This window comes from Nicotiana attenuata, unplaced genomic scaffold (assembly GCF_001879085.1).
Source record: "Nicotiana attenuata strain UT unplaced genomic scaffold, NIATTr2, whole genome shotgun sequence".
Lineage (NCBI taxonomy): Eukaryota > Viridiplantae > Streptophyta > Magnoliopsida > Solanales > Solanaceae > Nicotiana > Nicotiana attenuata.
The window spans coordinates 269,698-286,069 of NW_017670762.1; the positions used below are offsets into that span (position 1 = coordinate 269,698).

The window sequence follows — 16,372 nt, forward strand, 5'->3', positions numbered from 1 at the left end:
CTAGTACTCAATTCTGGATCTGACAAATATGGTCAAATTCACTCATTTGTAACAGTTTTCCTTCAAAAGATTTTTTACTCTTCAACACACAGACAAAACCTACAGATCACTACCATGGCTTCCGAGAAAGAAACCCTAGAAGAGAAGAAACAAGAAAAAGAAACAAACGAGCAAGAAGAAAAGGTTAAACAGAACAGTGAAGAAATAAAACTGATGATGATAAGGATGAAATAGGAGAAGACAGAGAGGGTGCAGGGGAAATGGAAGTAGACAAACAAGAGGAAGAGGAAGAATCTAGGGAAGAAGAGGAAAAGGAAAAAGTTGTGAACAAGGGAAAAGATAGAGGTGCAGTGAAAGAGGAGGAAGGGAAAAGTGATAATATGGATTCACCCACAACACCAGGTTCAAGGTCATCGGTGGAGACATACACAAAATAGTTACCGTGTAAATAACCGGGTTAATAGTTTGGGCCCCATGGGTAGAAGTAATAAATAGTTTGGGCCTGAAAATTAAAGGGTAAATAGTTTAGAATTAATGGGTATAAAGTGAGATTTTTCCCTTTTTTAAAGGGAAAATCTCACTTTATACCCATTAAATTTAAACTATTTACCCTTAAATACTCATACCTAAACTATTTACTTTTCCTACCTATGCAATCAATACTATTTACCCACCTACAATAGATTCTTTGGAGTGGTTAGCTATTCGTTTTTATTTTTTTCTTCCTTTTTAATACAAATTTTTAGTGTCGTCTTTACCTTTTAATATAGAGTGGTGGACATGGAATATTCTTTTGTAATAAGTGCAGTTCTTTTATACTTGCTTGGTGCTTATATTTTGTACTGTTGAAGGACAAATTAGTGAAATTGCAGTTTCATTAGGAGATAATTCCATCTTGTATTACTTTTGCGTGTTAGCATACATGGGAAAAAAATAGTAAGCATGTGTGTTATTATAAGCAGGTGTGCTGAATCAAATCGATCCAGCACTGCATTGGTCTCCAATTAAACGTAGCTAATATTGTTCTTTGATGTGTAGATTGTACCTTTGATGCTGGTTTTTGAAGATTTATTGTACAAAAATTTAAATCCACCATTGACGGACCTTGAAACTTGAAACTCATAACTTAGTTTGTTTGAGTGTTTAGTTGTTTTGATCCGATCCTGTATGGGTTAGTTTGGAAAGTTGATTGGAGGTTGTAGCTAAAGTTTTAGTCAATTTGGTGGAGATTTTGTAGTAAATTTTAGAAATTTGGGTTGAAATATAGTTGAACCAGAGAAGAAGACGAATTTGTATTGTATACCCAAATAGTATACAAATATACCATTTTAGTATACAATTCATTCCAACTATATACCCTATTAGTATAGCTATATACTATATTGGTATCATATGCTAGTTGAATTATTTTTTGGTTGTATTAGCTGCATTTAATTGGTACAATATTTGATTTTCTTTTAATAATAGTAATATAGTACAATATCTTGAAATACCTTATTATATTAATATGTGGTACACTATTTTTCTCTTTATGCATGTGTGTTATGTAATAGTAGTATAGTCATATAGTTGCCGGAAATTAACTAGTAAAACGGTATACCATGTTGGTATAGTTATATGCCATATTGGTATCATATGGTAGTTTGAACATTGTTTTGGTTATTTTAGCTGCATTTTAAGTGAATTTTATGAAATTATTTATATCGACATGAGTTGCAATAATGCTGGAATTTTTGTGTGTCGATGGACATTAATTATGTGTATTAATAGTTTTTACAGTTATAGGCAATTGTTGGAACGATCCCATATAATTATATACCCTCTTAGTATACGAAATGAGCAAGTTGTTTTGCGAATATTTAGCTTGCAATACGAGCATGTAATTTTCTCATACTTTTATTGCGTCATTTAATGTTTTGGTAGAGTAGTATAGTCGCAGATAGTTGTAGCAATATTCTAGACAAATCATATGCTCTGTTGGTATACATATATACCATATTGGTATCACATGGTACTAGAAGTCTTTTTCGCTACTTATACTTTTGTTATATTTTTTAATATTTTATTATCATTTTTATTCTAACTAGTATATATGGAGATTTTGTTGCCGTAGACTATGTTTTCTTGCTCTATAACTGGTTGTATTACTGCTAATAGTAGAGTGTATATTGATATTTATAGGGAAGGAGATCAAGGTTTGCATGGCAATCACGTGTTGATTCTTAGTATCTGATTATGTAATTTATGGTGCTCAACAGCAGTCAATGTGATATTCAGTGTATTAGATCAAGCGACAACTGATATTATTTCAGTTTAATAATTGAATTTAAAAAATGAGAAAGAAAAATAAAATAAAAGGTATATTGTACTAGTTATATTAAAAAAAGGTGAACAAATATTCACTATATCAATTATTTTTCTTATTGTATAAAAAAAGAATAATAAGAAAATAGTGAAAACGGTAAATGAAATTAGATTATGAAGAGAAAAAGAATATAGAAAAAAAGAAGTTAAATGAAATTAGAAAAGGAAAAAAAGAAAAAAAAAGAAGAAAACGAGAAAAAAGAAAAAGACAAGAAAAGAAAAAAGAAAAAAAAAGAAAAACGAAAAAGAAAAGACGAATAAGAAATAAAAAAGAAAAGTAAGTANAAGAAGCATAGAAATAAAAAAGAATTGGAGAATAAAGAAAAAATTCCCTACAAAAACTACTATGGGTAGGAAATGTAATTAGTTTATGGGTAGAAAAACAAATGGGTAGACAAGAGTAAATGATTTTATTTTTTATGAATAACTGTGTCAAAACCCCTTTTTTAAATTCTTTTTCTTCTAAGCCCCAATGCATTCAAACGGAAAACCATTATAAGATGGTTAGTACTTAGTTCCTTCCCCGCACAACAGCAAAATAAGTAATAATATGTACGTTCTCATGTGCAAATATAATTTTATTTTTCAAATCTTATTTATTACTTTTTGTCTATGTAGCACTCTTTAATTTTAATTCGTCCCAAAAAAATATATTATATTAATATATTTAGAAATAATTAAATTTTAAATTTTTTATTTTACCTTTAATGAAATAATTTATATAACTACATGTCTAAGACTTGTTTTCTTAAATATGAGGTCAAGTCAAATAACGCCACATAGGTATGGAACAAAGGTATGGAACTTGTCATTGCTCATAGAAATCAGTATTATAAGTTGATTGAATATCTATATTCATATATAAAACTCCAACTTAAAATAAGGTAAGTTGATTGATTAATCAAGCATCTGTTTTTTTCTCTCTTATACATGAGAAGGTAGAAGTCAAACCCAACTCAGCAAATAACTATTACTATTAAAGTTTTTGTAGGTAAAGATCATACTTATTACTTTACTGTTATATTCAGAACTTCTTTAGAATATCTTGCAAAAATAGGCTCCTTTTGTTGTATACACAGAGACATTCAGATAATTGTGAAAGTCTGAAAACTCTGGTTATCTCTATATATGCCTCTTGTTAGAGGAAATTAATGGATCTTTCCTGAAAAATATTTTTTATTAATTCACCGTATATTTTAGCAAGAATTAAATTACATATTTTCAAGTGGTATTCCTCTATTTAGTGGAAAATAATTCCCTAAAAATAGTCCGACAATCAAACATCATAAGTGACTCATTTTCTGTAAAAACATTTCCCCGACATACCAAATAAAGATCTTCTTTCTAATACAATTTAAAGTTCAAAGTTAACAATAATGTAACCTTAACAGGACTTCCTGGCAGTTGATTCACACAATAATGCATTCAAAAAAATTCCTTTTGGCTAATCTTAAGGAAAAGATTCACAAGAAATATAGGAAGAAATAAGAAGACTTGGGCTATTCTGCTCAACAGTTGTTTAACATGTGAAGTTTCAAAAAAGGTTTTCAGTTCATTTTGTACTAGATCTAGAGCTTGATGTATCGAGGTTAGTAACTGCACAAGATGATGTACAAAATGATATTACAAAGCAAAAGATGCTGCTAATGACAATTTACAACTGTTCCAGAGGCCAAATCTAAAAGGTTGTCGCCTCTAACGAGAAAATGCAGGGATTTCGACAAATTAAATGCGATGCAATTAGTCACTGCTGTGACTTGGAAAAGGTTCAAAATTTCCCAGCAGCTTTTACATGTTACCATCTCTACACAAAATCCGAGCCGATGTTCTGCTAGCCACTTTTCTGAGCAAGTTGCTCCTTGTCCATGGCTTTCCTTGCTAGCTCATAGCCAGCAAAATTCATCGCACCCAGAGGAGCAATCCAGAAAAATCTAGGAATAGCTCCTTTAAACAATCCGAGGGGTCCTTCATGACGGAGAATTGATAATGCGACCATCGATGACGTCACAGTCCTCCCCTGCGGAGCAGTCATCATTCTGGTCTTTATCACATCAAATGGAGTCGTTAAGACGGCTGTAAACCCACCAGATAAAGCTCCAACTGCAACTGTTTCCCAAGGCTCCAACTCTCGCCCCAGAAGCTGTTGCACTGCCTGAAATCAACACAAATAATTTTATATAGTGGTTGATTATAACCTTAGTGTCAAGGGGTCTTTCTTTAGCTGAAATTGAAAATATATGCATTTTATACAGTGGTTGATTATAACTCAGATTTGTTCAATCTTTTGCTTCAGGCAACTAGACCTGATTACCAGTTAATAGTCATCCATTAAATTCATCATTCGTAAAATATTCTACAAATTTGTTTTACTATCCCATTGCCTACCAACCCAATTAATCTCTATATAATAGATGTTTAAAAGGAGCTGCTGATCCAGCTAACTGAATTTCAGAAAATTACACAAGAGTTTATATAGCAGAGACAGCATAATGCTTTTCCTTAATTATAGTACGCAATACTATGTTAAAAAGCTGAATAAATCCAGAGGACTGTGAAATACTTTGTATTCCATCCATCCAATTTTTATATGGTGTAATTTTGGACACCAAATATTAAAATGTTAATGACTAATGTATAAGGTAAAGAAACAAAATAAAGAAGAGATTTATCGAAGACATGATTGTGAACATTCCTCAACAGGGGCAGGGGCGGATTTAGGGGGGCGGAAGGGGGTTCACCCGAACCCCTTCGCCATAAAATTACGCTGGACATATAAGGTAAAATCCTGTTTGTACCTCTATATTTTATATTTTAAATTCCCTTGACACAGCCCAAATGCATAGTTCGATGGTCAAGGAGGTTCAAAACCTTTGTAAGGTTGCTGGTTCAACTACCATTGGCCAGTCACTTCTAATTTCTTAAATTTTTCTTTTTTCGAACCCCCTTAGTGGGGAATCCTGCCTCCGCCACTGAACGAGGTCTCCTTAGATGTCTTAAAAAAGTGTAAATAATTATTCACTACTTGTGATAAGGCAAGTAATTAATCTCCCATATAAGAGAGAATATGAAATAGATTATTTTACAACATTCAGCAATGCAAATGAAATGACACCAGAGATATTGTGAATCTACAAATATTCACCATATAACTACATTAGTTTTTCTTGATTATCAACTTTTTCGACTATGCAACAATAACAACATACCCAGTATTATCCCACATCGTGGGGTCCGACTTTTTCGACTATATGTTATATTAATGACGGTGAACAAAATACTAAAAAAATAGTCGAAATGTTGGTTTGATAGACAAACATGACATCAAAATTCAAAATTTGAATAGTTAGATGCACTTGAATAAGTGAAAGTTATAGTTAAATGAACTTGAATAAGTGAAAGTTGGGATATGGATAAAGAAAGCATCATATTAAAGTTTAAAACTTGAGTAATAAAAGCTGAAAAAATCGAACAGAATAATATTATAAGAACGCCCCAAAGTGGAAAAAGTAACATAAAAACTGGGATAACAGGAGTGCTAAAAGGGAAGATTCACTGTCAGTTAGAAATGACTCCTGTCACGTTTTTTACTACTTATGAAGTACTACAACTATTCTGTTTCCCCTTTTTCTTCTTTTTATTTTTATTTTTATTTTTATTTTTTTTTTTGCTGTTTTAAAATGCAGAATGTTTTTTTCTTTTCTTTTTTGCTGTTTTAAAATGCAGAATGTACATCAGTTACTTTGTAACAAATAACAGGTAAGAAAACCACAAAATTAGTCCACAATTACATGCTCCATTGTGCTATTGCTAACTAGGTAACCTGTTTTTCCTCTGTTGGTGTCGGTTAGGGTCCTATATTGGTTGAGGGAATGGGTTGTCGTCTCTTTATAAGGTATTGGGCAATCCTCATCTCATGAGCTACCTTTTGGAGTTGAGTTAGACCTAATGTCCATTTTTCTTAACAGTGTTCACTAGGTAATGCTACAAGAACTAATATCCCATAAGAGACGTGAGATGCTTTCTCACCGCATTTTGCACTTAATCTGAAAAGAACGGAATAGCAGACGATTTAAAGATTATAAGGCTGATTTAAACACAGCGATAGATGCTTGGGCCTCCTCGAGTTATGTTGCAAAGGAGAATGCAAGCAAGGATCCGAATATTTCGGAATTTATAATTCTATATCCTTAGCTTAGGTCTTTCTCTTTTTTTTTTTTTTTTTTTTTGATAAGGAACTTAGGTCTTTCTCTTTTCTTTTTATATCTTGATTTTCTGATTTTTCAGTCATATCTTTGTCATTAATATATCAGCTTTAAACAGTTATAAAAAAATAAACTGACAGTAAAATTCATAAAGATTAAGTATAGTGCAAGCTTAACTAAGTGCAAAATTACCTTTTTGGACTCGGCATATAGGCCCATGCCTACAACATAAAATGGAATCTCACGGCAGAGAGTGGCACCAGTTCCACGGAAAAAACCCTTAAGACCATCTTGCTGCCAAGTGCCAACGATTGCTGCCCCAACATTGTCGAAAAGACCAGCTTGCAATCTTTGCTTGAGCACCTCACAAGGTATTCTCACAGCAGTACCTAAGAAAGTGCTGCAGAATGATGCCACAGATTGAACCTAGATAACATTCCAAAAACAAGAAAATGGATAAGTAACTAGCTTTGTGAATCCGAACAAATGAAGATCAGTCAGGAAATAATCCTATGTAGCATGTCAGTGCTCAACTAATTGATCCTGCTTTCCTTATTACTTTGATATTTTCAAGCCTTCATGTGTACCTATGGGGCACAAAAAACAGCGGCAGCAGGCGGCATCCAAGAACATCAATTGTAGAGCAACAAAATTGGGAAGGAGGGAGAGAGAGAACAAAACAAGCACACTAAAAAATGTGAAAGAAAGTTATAATATCATATTTGTTTTTGGTCTTTCCTACATGTCATCGCAGCTCATCTAGGTTCTAGGAGTTCTTTAATCTCATTGAATGATGAGCAGATCCTCCAATGGACACTTGGATAATTCAAAAGCTTAAAAAATCCCCCTTTAAATTCAACTTAAGAATGAGTAGTCATTTTAGTCAACAGTGCTGTGTTCTTGCCTAGGACGCTTAAAATGAAGTACATAAGCTGACAGAAACCAGTCAACTAATTGGGCCCTCCAATGTAAATGGAACCATCAGAAGGCAGAATCAGCTGGGTGGCCACCGGATAAACCACAGTGAAAGAGTCTTATAAGCTGAGAATCAATAATAGAAGGAACAAAAAGATGGTAATAAGAAAAAGGCCTCAACTGACCATCATGTAAATGGATAACCAAAGACATTGTTTGAAGAGGTGATATACCAAATTTATCAAAGACAGGACTTTTGAAATGTTATCCGTGCAAAGCTGAAATGTTTTACCATTCTGCAAAAGTTAAGGTCCAATCTTTTTTAAAATCAAGGCGAAAGATTGACCTAATTAAGCTGATTGCCAACTTTCTCAAAACCTACAAAATTTTAATTCATAATCTTTCTACCAGATTACTTTCTGACCAGTAAATGGTTGCAAACTACAACTACCATCAGCTCTCATTGAGCATGCAAGAGAATTCCGAAAGTGGGGATGTTTAAATACATTTTGTTGTGAAAGTGGCTATAGAACTATGCCAATGAAGATGGGGCCATGTAGAAGATGGTGATTAATGTGAAGTACTGCTTGGCTGTTGCTAAAAGATGTGACCTCCTCCTATGGACGATTCTGTGGAAAGTATGCCAAAGGAAGACTGGACAGTTCAAAGCTCAGTCTGGTTCTCGGTAAAAATGCAAAAAGAGTCCGGTTAATGTTAAATATTTGGTGTGGTGAAAATACTCTGGAAGATGATTTCCTGAGATTATTTGCACTAGCAACAGACAAGATGGTTACAGTAGCTGCGATTTGAGACGATTCTCAACTGTCATGAGAGATATCTTTCAAAAGTCCAAACCCCTTCAGGGTTGGGCGTATGACGAGGTGACGTCATGCTTGCTGAGATTATATAGCTACACCGTTTGGAGAATTGGATAGAATGATACAAAGAAGCATCCACGAAGCACTTCTCAGTTAAGTCTTACTATGGCCATCTCATCAAAGCTTTTTTTTTTTTCCTTAATTGGTTTTTTTTTTGGGTTTGGGGGGGGGGGGGGGGGGGCATTAAGACCATCAATAACCCAAGGAGGATATGCATTGTGGTTTATTTGACTTGCATTGGGCGATGTCAACCACCTGTTACTTCATTGTGACTTTGCCACTGTGGGCTTTTACATATGCAGTTTTCATGTTTCAGCATTCATCAGGTGCTCCTAGCATAAAGGTGGATATAATTCCAAATTACAGGCTTTTGTATTTTGGTTATTTTAGAGAGACGGAAATAGGAGAACCTTTTGAAGAAGTTGAGAACCTGATGTAGAGAGTCAAAAGTTTTATTTGGTTTCTTTTGTATTTTTGGCAGTGGGAACACCTGCTTGTATGAATAGCCACAGCACATGTTTCAAAGATAGCACCACCTTGGTGTGGTATTAATGAATTACAAAAAATTTAAACTGAACAATATTAGCAGAAAGAGAGGGAAAACCCCTCAGAAGGATTCCACTGCTAAACCCTTACCTGTAGCTCTGGAAGTGTAGGAGCAATATTAATCAGCACAACTTTGCTTGCTTCAAATATTCCAGTACGCAAGCCATGGCTGCAATGACAAATCAAAATTTACAATCCAGACACAAAAAAAAAAAGGACATTTTTACCAAGATACATGAACTACACCGGGTTTGTTGTTATTCTTGTTACACAAAAGGACTAACCTTGAAAACTGCCCTAGAATAGCAGGAATAGAACCTCTGTATAATCCCCTTGCTCCAAGTTCGGGAAGCTTCGATATGATTTGTGGAAAGGTAAGCGTTGATGCTTGTACTTGTGTCTGATGAACCAGCCAAAATTTTCAGAATACACATTTTCACTCTAACGAATTGCTATTCAATTTCAAAATTAATTTCACCATATCCAAGACATCAGATGGACGGAACACACTAGACCACCAAAATTATGCCACGACAATTGACAGATTTATTTCCTTGAATCAGAGTTTCTTATGCTTCATTGAAAATAACAAACAGGAAAAAATTATCTGAAAAGTATAATCTCACACAAACTTACTTACCCAATTGAGAAACTGGTTAAAAAGGGAAGTGTACACCTAGTTTGACTACTTATTAAAAGGGAAATGTTTTACTACATTGAGTGTGTGTTAAGTAATAGTTTAGAAATGTGATAAAGTGGAACCATTAGTTGGTAAGACGATATATCAAGTTTGAAAAATTACGAAGTAGCGTCAGTTTATATTAGTTTGAATTGTTGGAGGAAGATTTTTCTTTTCCAGGAAAGAGTCACATCTTTGGGACAGAAAAAAAGGATGTAAGTTTTTTCTTTTCTTTTGGATGAAGTAAGGTGTTACAAAAAGGGTGTATGTTTTCTTAGGGACAAAGGAGTATCTTGCTATTAATGTTTATCCAATATCTTGTCGTATTTTGGCCTTTTTGGGTAATTTTCTTTATTGGAAAATTAAAACAATCAATGAGTGACACCATTTATCATTTCCACCAGCAACTTAAGGAAATAAATAACTGGTCTACGTTATGACAGAAGTTTCAACAACAAGTAATGCTTCTGGAAAGAAAAGAAAAAAAAAAAAGAGAGAAAAATCTTTACCTTAATCGTATCCACAGGGTGCATTATGGATGTCGACAATGCACAAGAAAGGCCTCCCGCCAATGCTGACTTTAGGACACTTCCAGCAGGAATTTCTACGGGTGGAGGAACAGCAACCACCGTAGCAGCCTCAAACCAGATATTTCTGCATGCACAAAAAATTTTAAAAACCAACTCATGTTTTGAAATAAGACTCCATATTATCAATTAAAGAAAAAGTAACACAGAAAAGAGTCAGGCTTTGCAATAGCGGCAATTGCATGTAACATCAACAAAATAATGGCTTTGAGACAGAAAAAAATCATAACTGCAGGTTCCACATGCATCTACATCCAAAAATGAAAATTGATATTGAGTGTGTCAAGTCAACTTTTGATCTGAATTTATTAACTAACAGACACATTGTGTCTTCCACCGTTTTCTATTAGAACACTAAAATATTCACACTTATAAAATCTATTTCATTATACTATCTGCTCTCTAACATTTCATCCCTTTTTCTTTTGCTAATATTTGTGCTTCAACATTCATTGACCATATAATATCTCACAAAGTATCAAGGTCCCTTATACCTGTAGACAGCTGCAGAGTGCTATATTAATAGCAAAAGGGAATCCACATGCATCAATTTGTTTCCTATTTTCTTTTGGGTAATAATAAGAGGTGGATCTAGATCATCTTTTCATAAACTGCAATTATTATAAAATGGGGAAAATCGACGCTTAATTTATTTGCTATGTATGGATACTGCTATTATTTGCAATGTACAGATACTGTCGAATGCAATAAAATAATCTATAGGATTGGAAGGAAACCACGGTATGAACATGGATGAACAGTGCATGCGATCCCTTAAGCAGTTATAGAAAACATGCATGAACTGCACAGCTTTCAAAAGGAAAGAAAATTTTGCAGATGATCTAATTACTCTTGGCATATTTGTCATGCACACACAATACCAGATATTGCTTGGATGATTAGGTGGTTTGGAAAGCTCTTTTTTACTTTGATAACTGGAAAATCCCCGAGAGCCAGCTAGTGCACAGTCCGAAACTCGGTGGATTAATGGCCCGCTCATCTACCCTTCCCCACCTAAATACCATGTTTCTACTTGCAGCAGGGTTCGAACTCATGACGTGCGTCTAACTCACATTTCACGTGCTGCTCTCTCACCACTGAACCAAAGGCTCCACGCCTAGAGACACTCTTTTATGTAGGTATCCGTAGTTATAAAAACTACTTAGAGAATCTTCCCATCAATTGTCAACTAAATTGACTCACCAAAAAAACGGAAGTCTCGCAAGTACCATAATTATAACAAACCCACTCTATCGTTTTCCCAAAGGTAAGACTTTCTAATACCAAACATTTTCCCTCTACAAAATGTTAAAAAGCGCTCGAATTTAAACCTGAACTCCCCTACACAGAATTGCTGGATGTTTCTCAAAATTGTTCTGTATCTTGCTATTTCTTCTGTGCTAAGGCCAAAACATAATTAAGATCACAATGTCTCAAAATTAACAAAAGTTAGAAGAACCAAAATCATCAATTTCCAAAACCCAAGACCTTTTTCAAGTTATGCCCCTATAACATCTTGTCTAGTTGCATCTCCACCAGCATAAACATGAAAAGTGATTAACATGCAGTAGTACCACTAATAATAGCAATTGATTATATTTAGTTTTCTGTATATTTGATCTTCAGATGATCAAGCTAGGAGACATGATCAATAATTGAAGATTGTCTTCAAAAAGAATCTCAAAGAAAGGCCTCTAATCAACTCATTTCTCCAGGATTAACTCAAATGAAAGACCCAAAACATGGAAAAGTTGGATAATGGAAGTGAAAAGCTGGAGGTTCACCAAAGTGAACCTTAACAAGGAGCTCATTACTGTAACTTCTTTTATATTCTGACATCTTACTGTAGGTATTATCATATCATTCAAAAAGGGAAAAGTTATTCTACCGAGGATCTTCTTGAAGCCGATCTGATGGAAGTAACAGCATAAAGTTCCGGAAATGTCCATAGGAAATAGATTCTTCTGCATCCGCACTTAGAAAGCGCATCATGGCAATAGCATTGTCTTCATTTGCTGGAAGTCCTGCATTGTTTAGCGATGCAAGTATCTCACTCTTCTGCAATGTGCCTGACTTGCTCAAAGCAAGACTAGTGTAAGCCCGCAGGATGGTGGGTTCCTTCTGTTCCATCAAGGACAGAAATTGTTTCCACCCAAAAGATTTTGAGAACAAGTGACTTCTAGCACGACGCATGAATTCATGGGCATATCTCTTTGGCAATTTTCTTTTTCTCATAGCAATTTCAAGATCTTCCAAGGTGACTTGACCATCACCATCTCTATCCAACTCCTCAAAGAATCTCTTACCTGCAACAGTACAACACAGGACTAAGGGCATGCTTGACAATATCGAAATTTCCTTATAATGGAGATCTTGTACGTCACAGGCAGCCCTTGGTTCAAATATTGAAATTTACTTATCCCAACCCAAAGAAGGAAAAAATGTTGTAATAATAATAATAACAACAACAACAACAACAACAACAATGATTATGATGACGACGATAATAATAATAACAGCAACAACTAACAACAGCAGCAATAATAACAATAATAATAGGTGCAAATGACAGAGGAATCGTTTACTTCAATCACGTTGAGAATTGTTCAGCTACTGGAACAATGCTCCAGCTACTCATTTGTTTCCTTGAACTTGCCATTTCATCCAACTCCATGTCAACAAAATTTCTTCCACTTATTATTACAAGTCAAAAGTTGATAAGAGATATTTTATGTGTTTACATTTTTGTTTATCTTGGTTGTGCAGTTTTGTTGTCCATGCACAAGCCACATATTCTGCACTAACTTTCTATCTCATCGCAAGAGACAGCCAGATAGACGATCATACATATTTTATGTGGTTATCTAGCACAGACATGTTCCACATCTCACATTTTTACTAAAATGTACTATCACCATGCCCCCATAGACAATAAGGTTTACGAACGATGTGCTAATTTTTATCAGGTTTCTATTTTAGCCACTCCGAGTATATGATTTGAAGCCCCAAGGACTTGGTGAAGTTGTTGCTTATAGCAGGTCAAGCATTACCAACTATATTTCCAAGGTGCTCGTTATGTAATATTAAGGCTTTAAGTAAACAAGTGGCAACAAGTTTAAGCAGAGCTTCATGGAACAACATAGTATGTGCATAAATTAATATACGTCCAATCTCATGTTACAAGAGAACAGTTCTCCTTTCCACCATTTAACTTGTCAATCTTATATGCTGGAAACTAATACAGCTGACAGGGTTACCATTTATTAAAGATATGCTTTTGCTTGATAAATAACACGAGGGAAAGAAATTGGGGGAAAAACACCTCAGAGGAGCCACATAAAGGTTTTGTTTGGAAGGGATCATTGAAGCAAGAAAGGTAAAGAAAATCCTATATCAATCAATCAACTTTGCGTCAATCCTAAACTAGTTGTGCTCAGCTATATGAATCCTCTGAATCCATTATAGCTCTACTTTTCTGCTGGCCGACAATCTATACAACCCCCCCCCCCCCTTATCTGGCTTTAGGATCGGCTTTGCCTTGCGGATCACACACAGAAGAGCAAGGAAATTCTATGCTCAAGGAAATCGAGATAAGTTGTTAAGGAGTATAGATTGCTAAAATATTCATCATTTTCAATCACAACAAATTAGAAACTTTTTGTGGGTTTGAGAAATGCGTGAAAGATGAGTGGACTAACTAGCCAAAACACAAGTCTCTTGTTGACACATACTTGACAATCTCAAAGTCTCAAACAAACTTGATTTAGGTTTGACATAATTACTAACTATTCGATGAAGGTCGAATTAAAAGATAACATAAATATAGATTTCTTATTGAAGTAGTGAAGAAAATGTACAAGAAACAGAGCTGCTGTAAAATAGAAAGCTGCAGGCAAAAGGAAACTAAAACAAAGACATCAACATCATTAGATCAACAAATGAGCACAAAGTTCTCAGAGTATGATGCTAATGCCATTAATTTCTGTCTTGGTCTTTCTTCTTTATACCTAAAGACCCAAGAAAACATGTACAGTAATATGAAAGAGAAGATCAGAAAACGTAATCAGTCTACTGTAAGGCACGCAGATATGACGAAATCTCAGTATTTGTTGATTTTTGACCAATAGAAACAATTCATGTAAAGATCAAAAGCCATGTTAACAGAGTCACTTGGAAAGGACAAACTTTAGATCAACTTTATAACTAGGATCAAGGCATACCTTCAGCCTCAGTGTATCTGAAGAAGTCCTGGACAGAGAACAGCTTTTTCTTGTCAGGATGATCTTTACTAGGTCGTCCTAACTGAGGCAAGAGCTCAATTAGTTCTGTTATTGAAACTGTGGACAATGTTGATCTCAAACGCTCGACATTGGATAATGGAATACTGAGCAAACCATTTGCTAAACTTCTTGCGGAATTTCCAGTGCTCTCTTCTTGACCACCAATATCGTTAACACCACCTTCTCTCTCTTCTCCCACGGAAGAATCTACATCAACAATACTTGAAGGAACACCTCCTACTCTAGCAAAATTCAGATTCCCAAGAAATCCATTGACATCAGCTCTTTTCCCCTCTAAAATACTGACAAAAATCTTGAAATGATGAAATTTATTGGCAGGCGGAGGAATTTGATTAGACTCGGCAATCTGACATTCCTTCTGTTGGACTCCTATGTCAAATTTTTGAAGATTCAAAGCTACTTGATCAAAAAGAAAACCAAGAAAGCACTCAACTGATAAATTCTTTCCCTCTTTGTGCTTCTTTTCCTTCACATAATTTACCCTCAGATTATCTTTAACATCATCACGAGCACTATCCTCATTGCTCGCCTTCTGAACACGCTTTTTCACAGTCTTAAAGGGGCTCGGAACAGCCTGAACAAAACCATTCATCAACAATGACCAAGCCACAGCAAATTGCAGACAGTTCGCACAACTCCCATCCCCTTTGCTGCCACCATACTTCTCCTTCAACCCTTTCCTAGCCACATTATTGCCCCCTTTATTGGTCTGCCCATTATTCCCAAATATTCCAACGAACATCTTAATCGGTAACTTTATCAACAAGCCCTTCTTTTTCTCATCACCTTGCTTAACTACACTCATTTTCTTGACATCTAATCCAGAACCACAACTACTAGTACAACTCTCAACTTTCCCAGTCTTTGGACCAGGCCAACAATGCTCAAAATCCTTTGCCACTTTCTTAATACCTAACTCTATCGGCGAAAACGCATTCTTAACAAATTGTACTGAATTCAGAAATGACTCAACAGGGTCTCCAGTCCCAGATACCACCACCATCACTTAAACACTACACCTTCTTACTCTACCACAAATATCAATCCAACCCAATAAAGAACAAGCCCTAATATTCACAAAACCACAATATTGAACAAGAAACAGATTCACATAAACCCTAAACTGTACAAGAACATAGCAAAACAATTACGAAAGTACAATTCAATAGGAAAAGAAGGCACAAAAATTAATTCATACCCAATGGCGGATAAGGGAATGGGGTCAAAATGAGAACTTTACAGTGTGGTCAACTGTAATATACACAAATTGTAGGATAAAGGATGAATCTTGAAAATGGAAGATAAATGATTTGTGTATTATGAGAATTGGGTTTTGTTTAATTTCTTGTTATTGATTTACCGGAAACTGAAAAATTTATCCAGCAAAATTTTAGAAGCCACTAATATTCTTCAGATCAAATCCCAAAGATATGATGACTGTGAAGTGTAAGAGAATAACCAGAAAAACAAAAAAGTATAACAAGAAAAAGAGCTCATCTACCCTTTTTTCTTTTTTAAATACATAAATTATTGGTAATAAAATAATCTTGGGAATCAAAAAAACTAAAAAAAGACTTCCACTTATCATTTCTCATAATATGATTAGAATGACATAAATACCCCTAAATAAGGAAGTTTTTAGCTCATAAAAACAACAGGCGAGGGTAAAATTGAGTTTTGCTATAGGAGTAATGGAGTGGCTGGAGTTTATTGGATTAATTGCATTATATATTGGAAAAAATGTTACACCATTATTTTCCTCTTATATATTGACTTTTTTTTTTTTTTTTTGAAGATGGGATTTTGGATAATGACTGCTGAGTGTGGATAATATTGGTTGACGTAGCGTCTAATTGGAAATCGGCAAATTTTTGGCAGTTTGCATCTGGTTGTTTACTTG

At 34.7% G+C, this 16,372-nt stretch overlaps 1 protein-coding gene across 1 annotated transcript; it reads right to left on the reverse strand.

Moving 5' to 3' along the window:
- Positions 1 to 3,864: 3,864 nt before the first annotated feature.
- Positions 3,865 to 15,991, reverse strand: LOC109243093 (mitochondrial substrate carrier family protein C). Its single transcript, XM_019409984.1, has 7 exons — positions 14,392 to 15,991; positions 12,060 to 12,477; positions 10,094 to 10,238; positions 9,190 to 9,305; positions 8,996 to 9,074; positions 6,759 to 6,992; positions 3,865 to 4,516 (listed from the first exon to the last, which is right to left on the reverse strand). The coding sequence occupies exons 1-7, from the start codon at positions 15,473 to 15,475 to the stop codon at positions 4,196 to 4,198; spliced, it is 2,397 nt and encodes a 798-aa protein (XP_019265529.1). The 5' UTR covers positions 15,476 to 15,991; the 3' UTR covers positions 3,865 to 4,195.
- Positions 15,992 to 16,372: the final 381 nt, after the last annotated feature.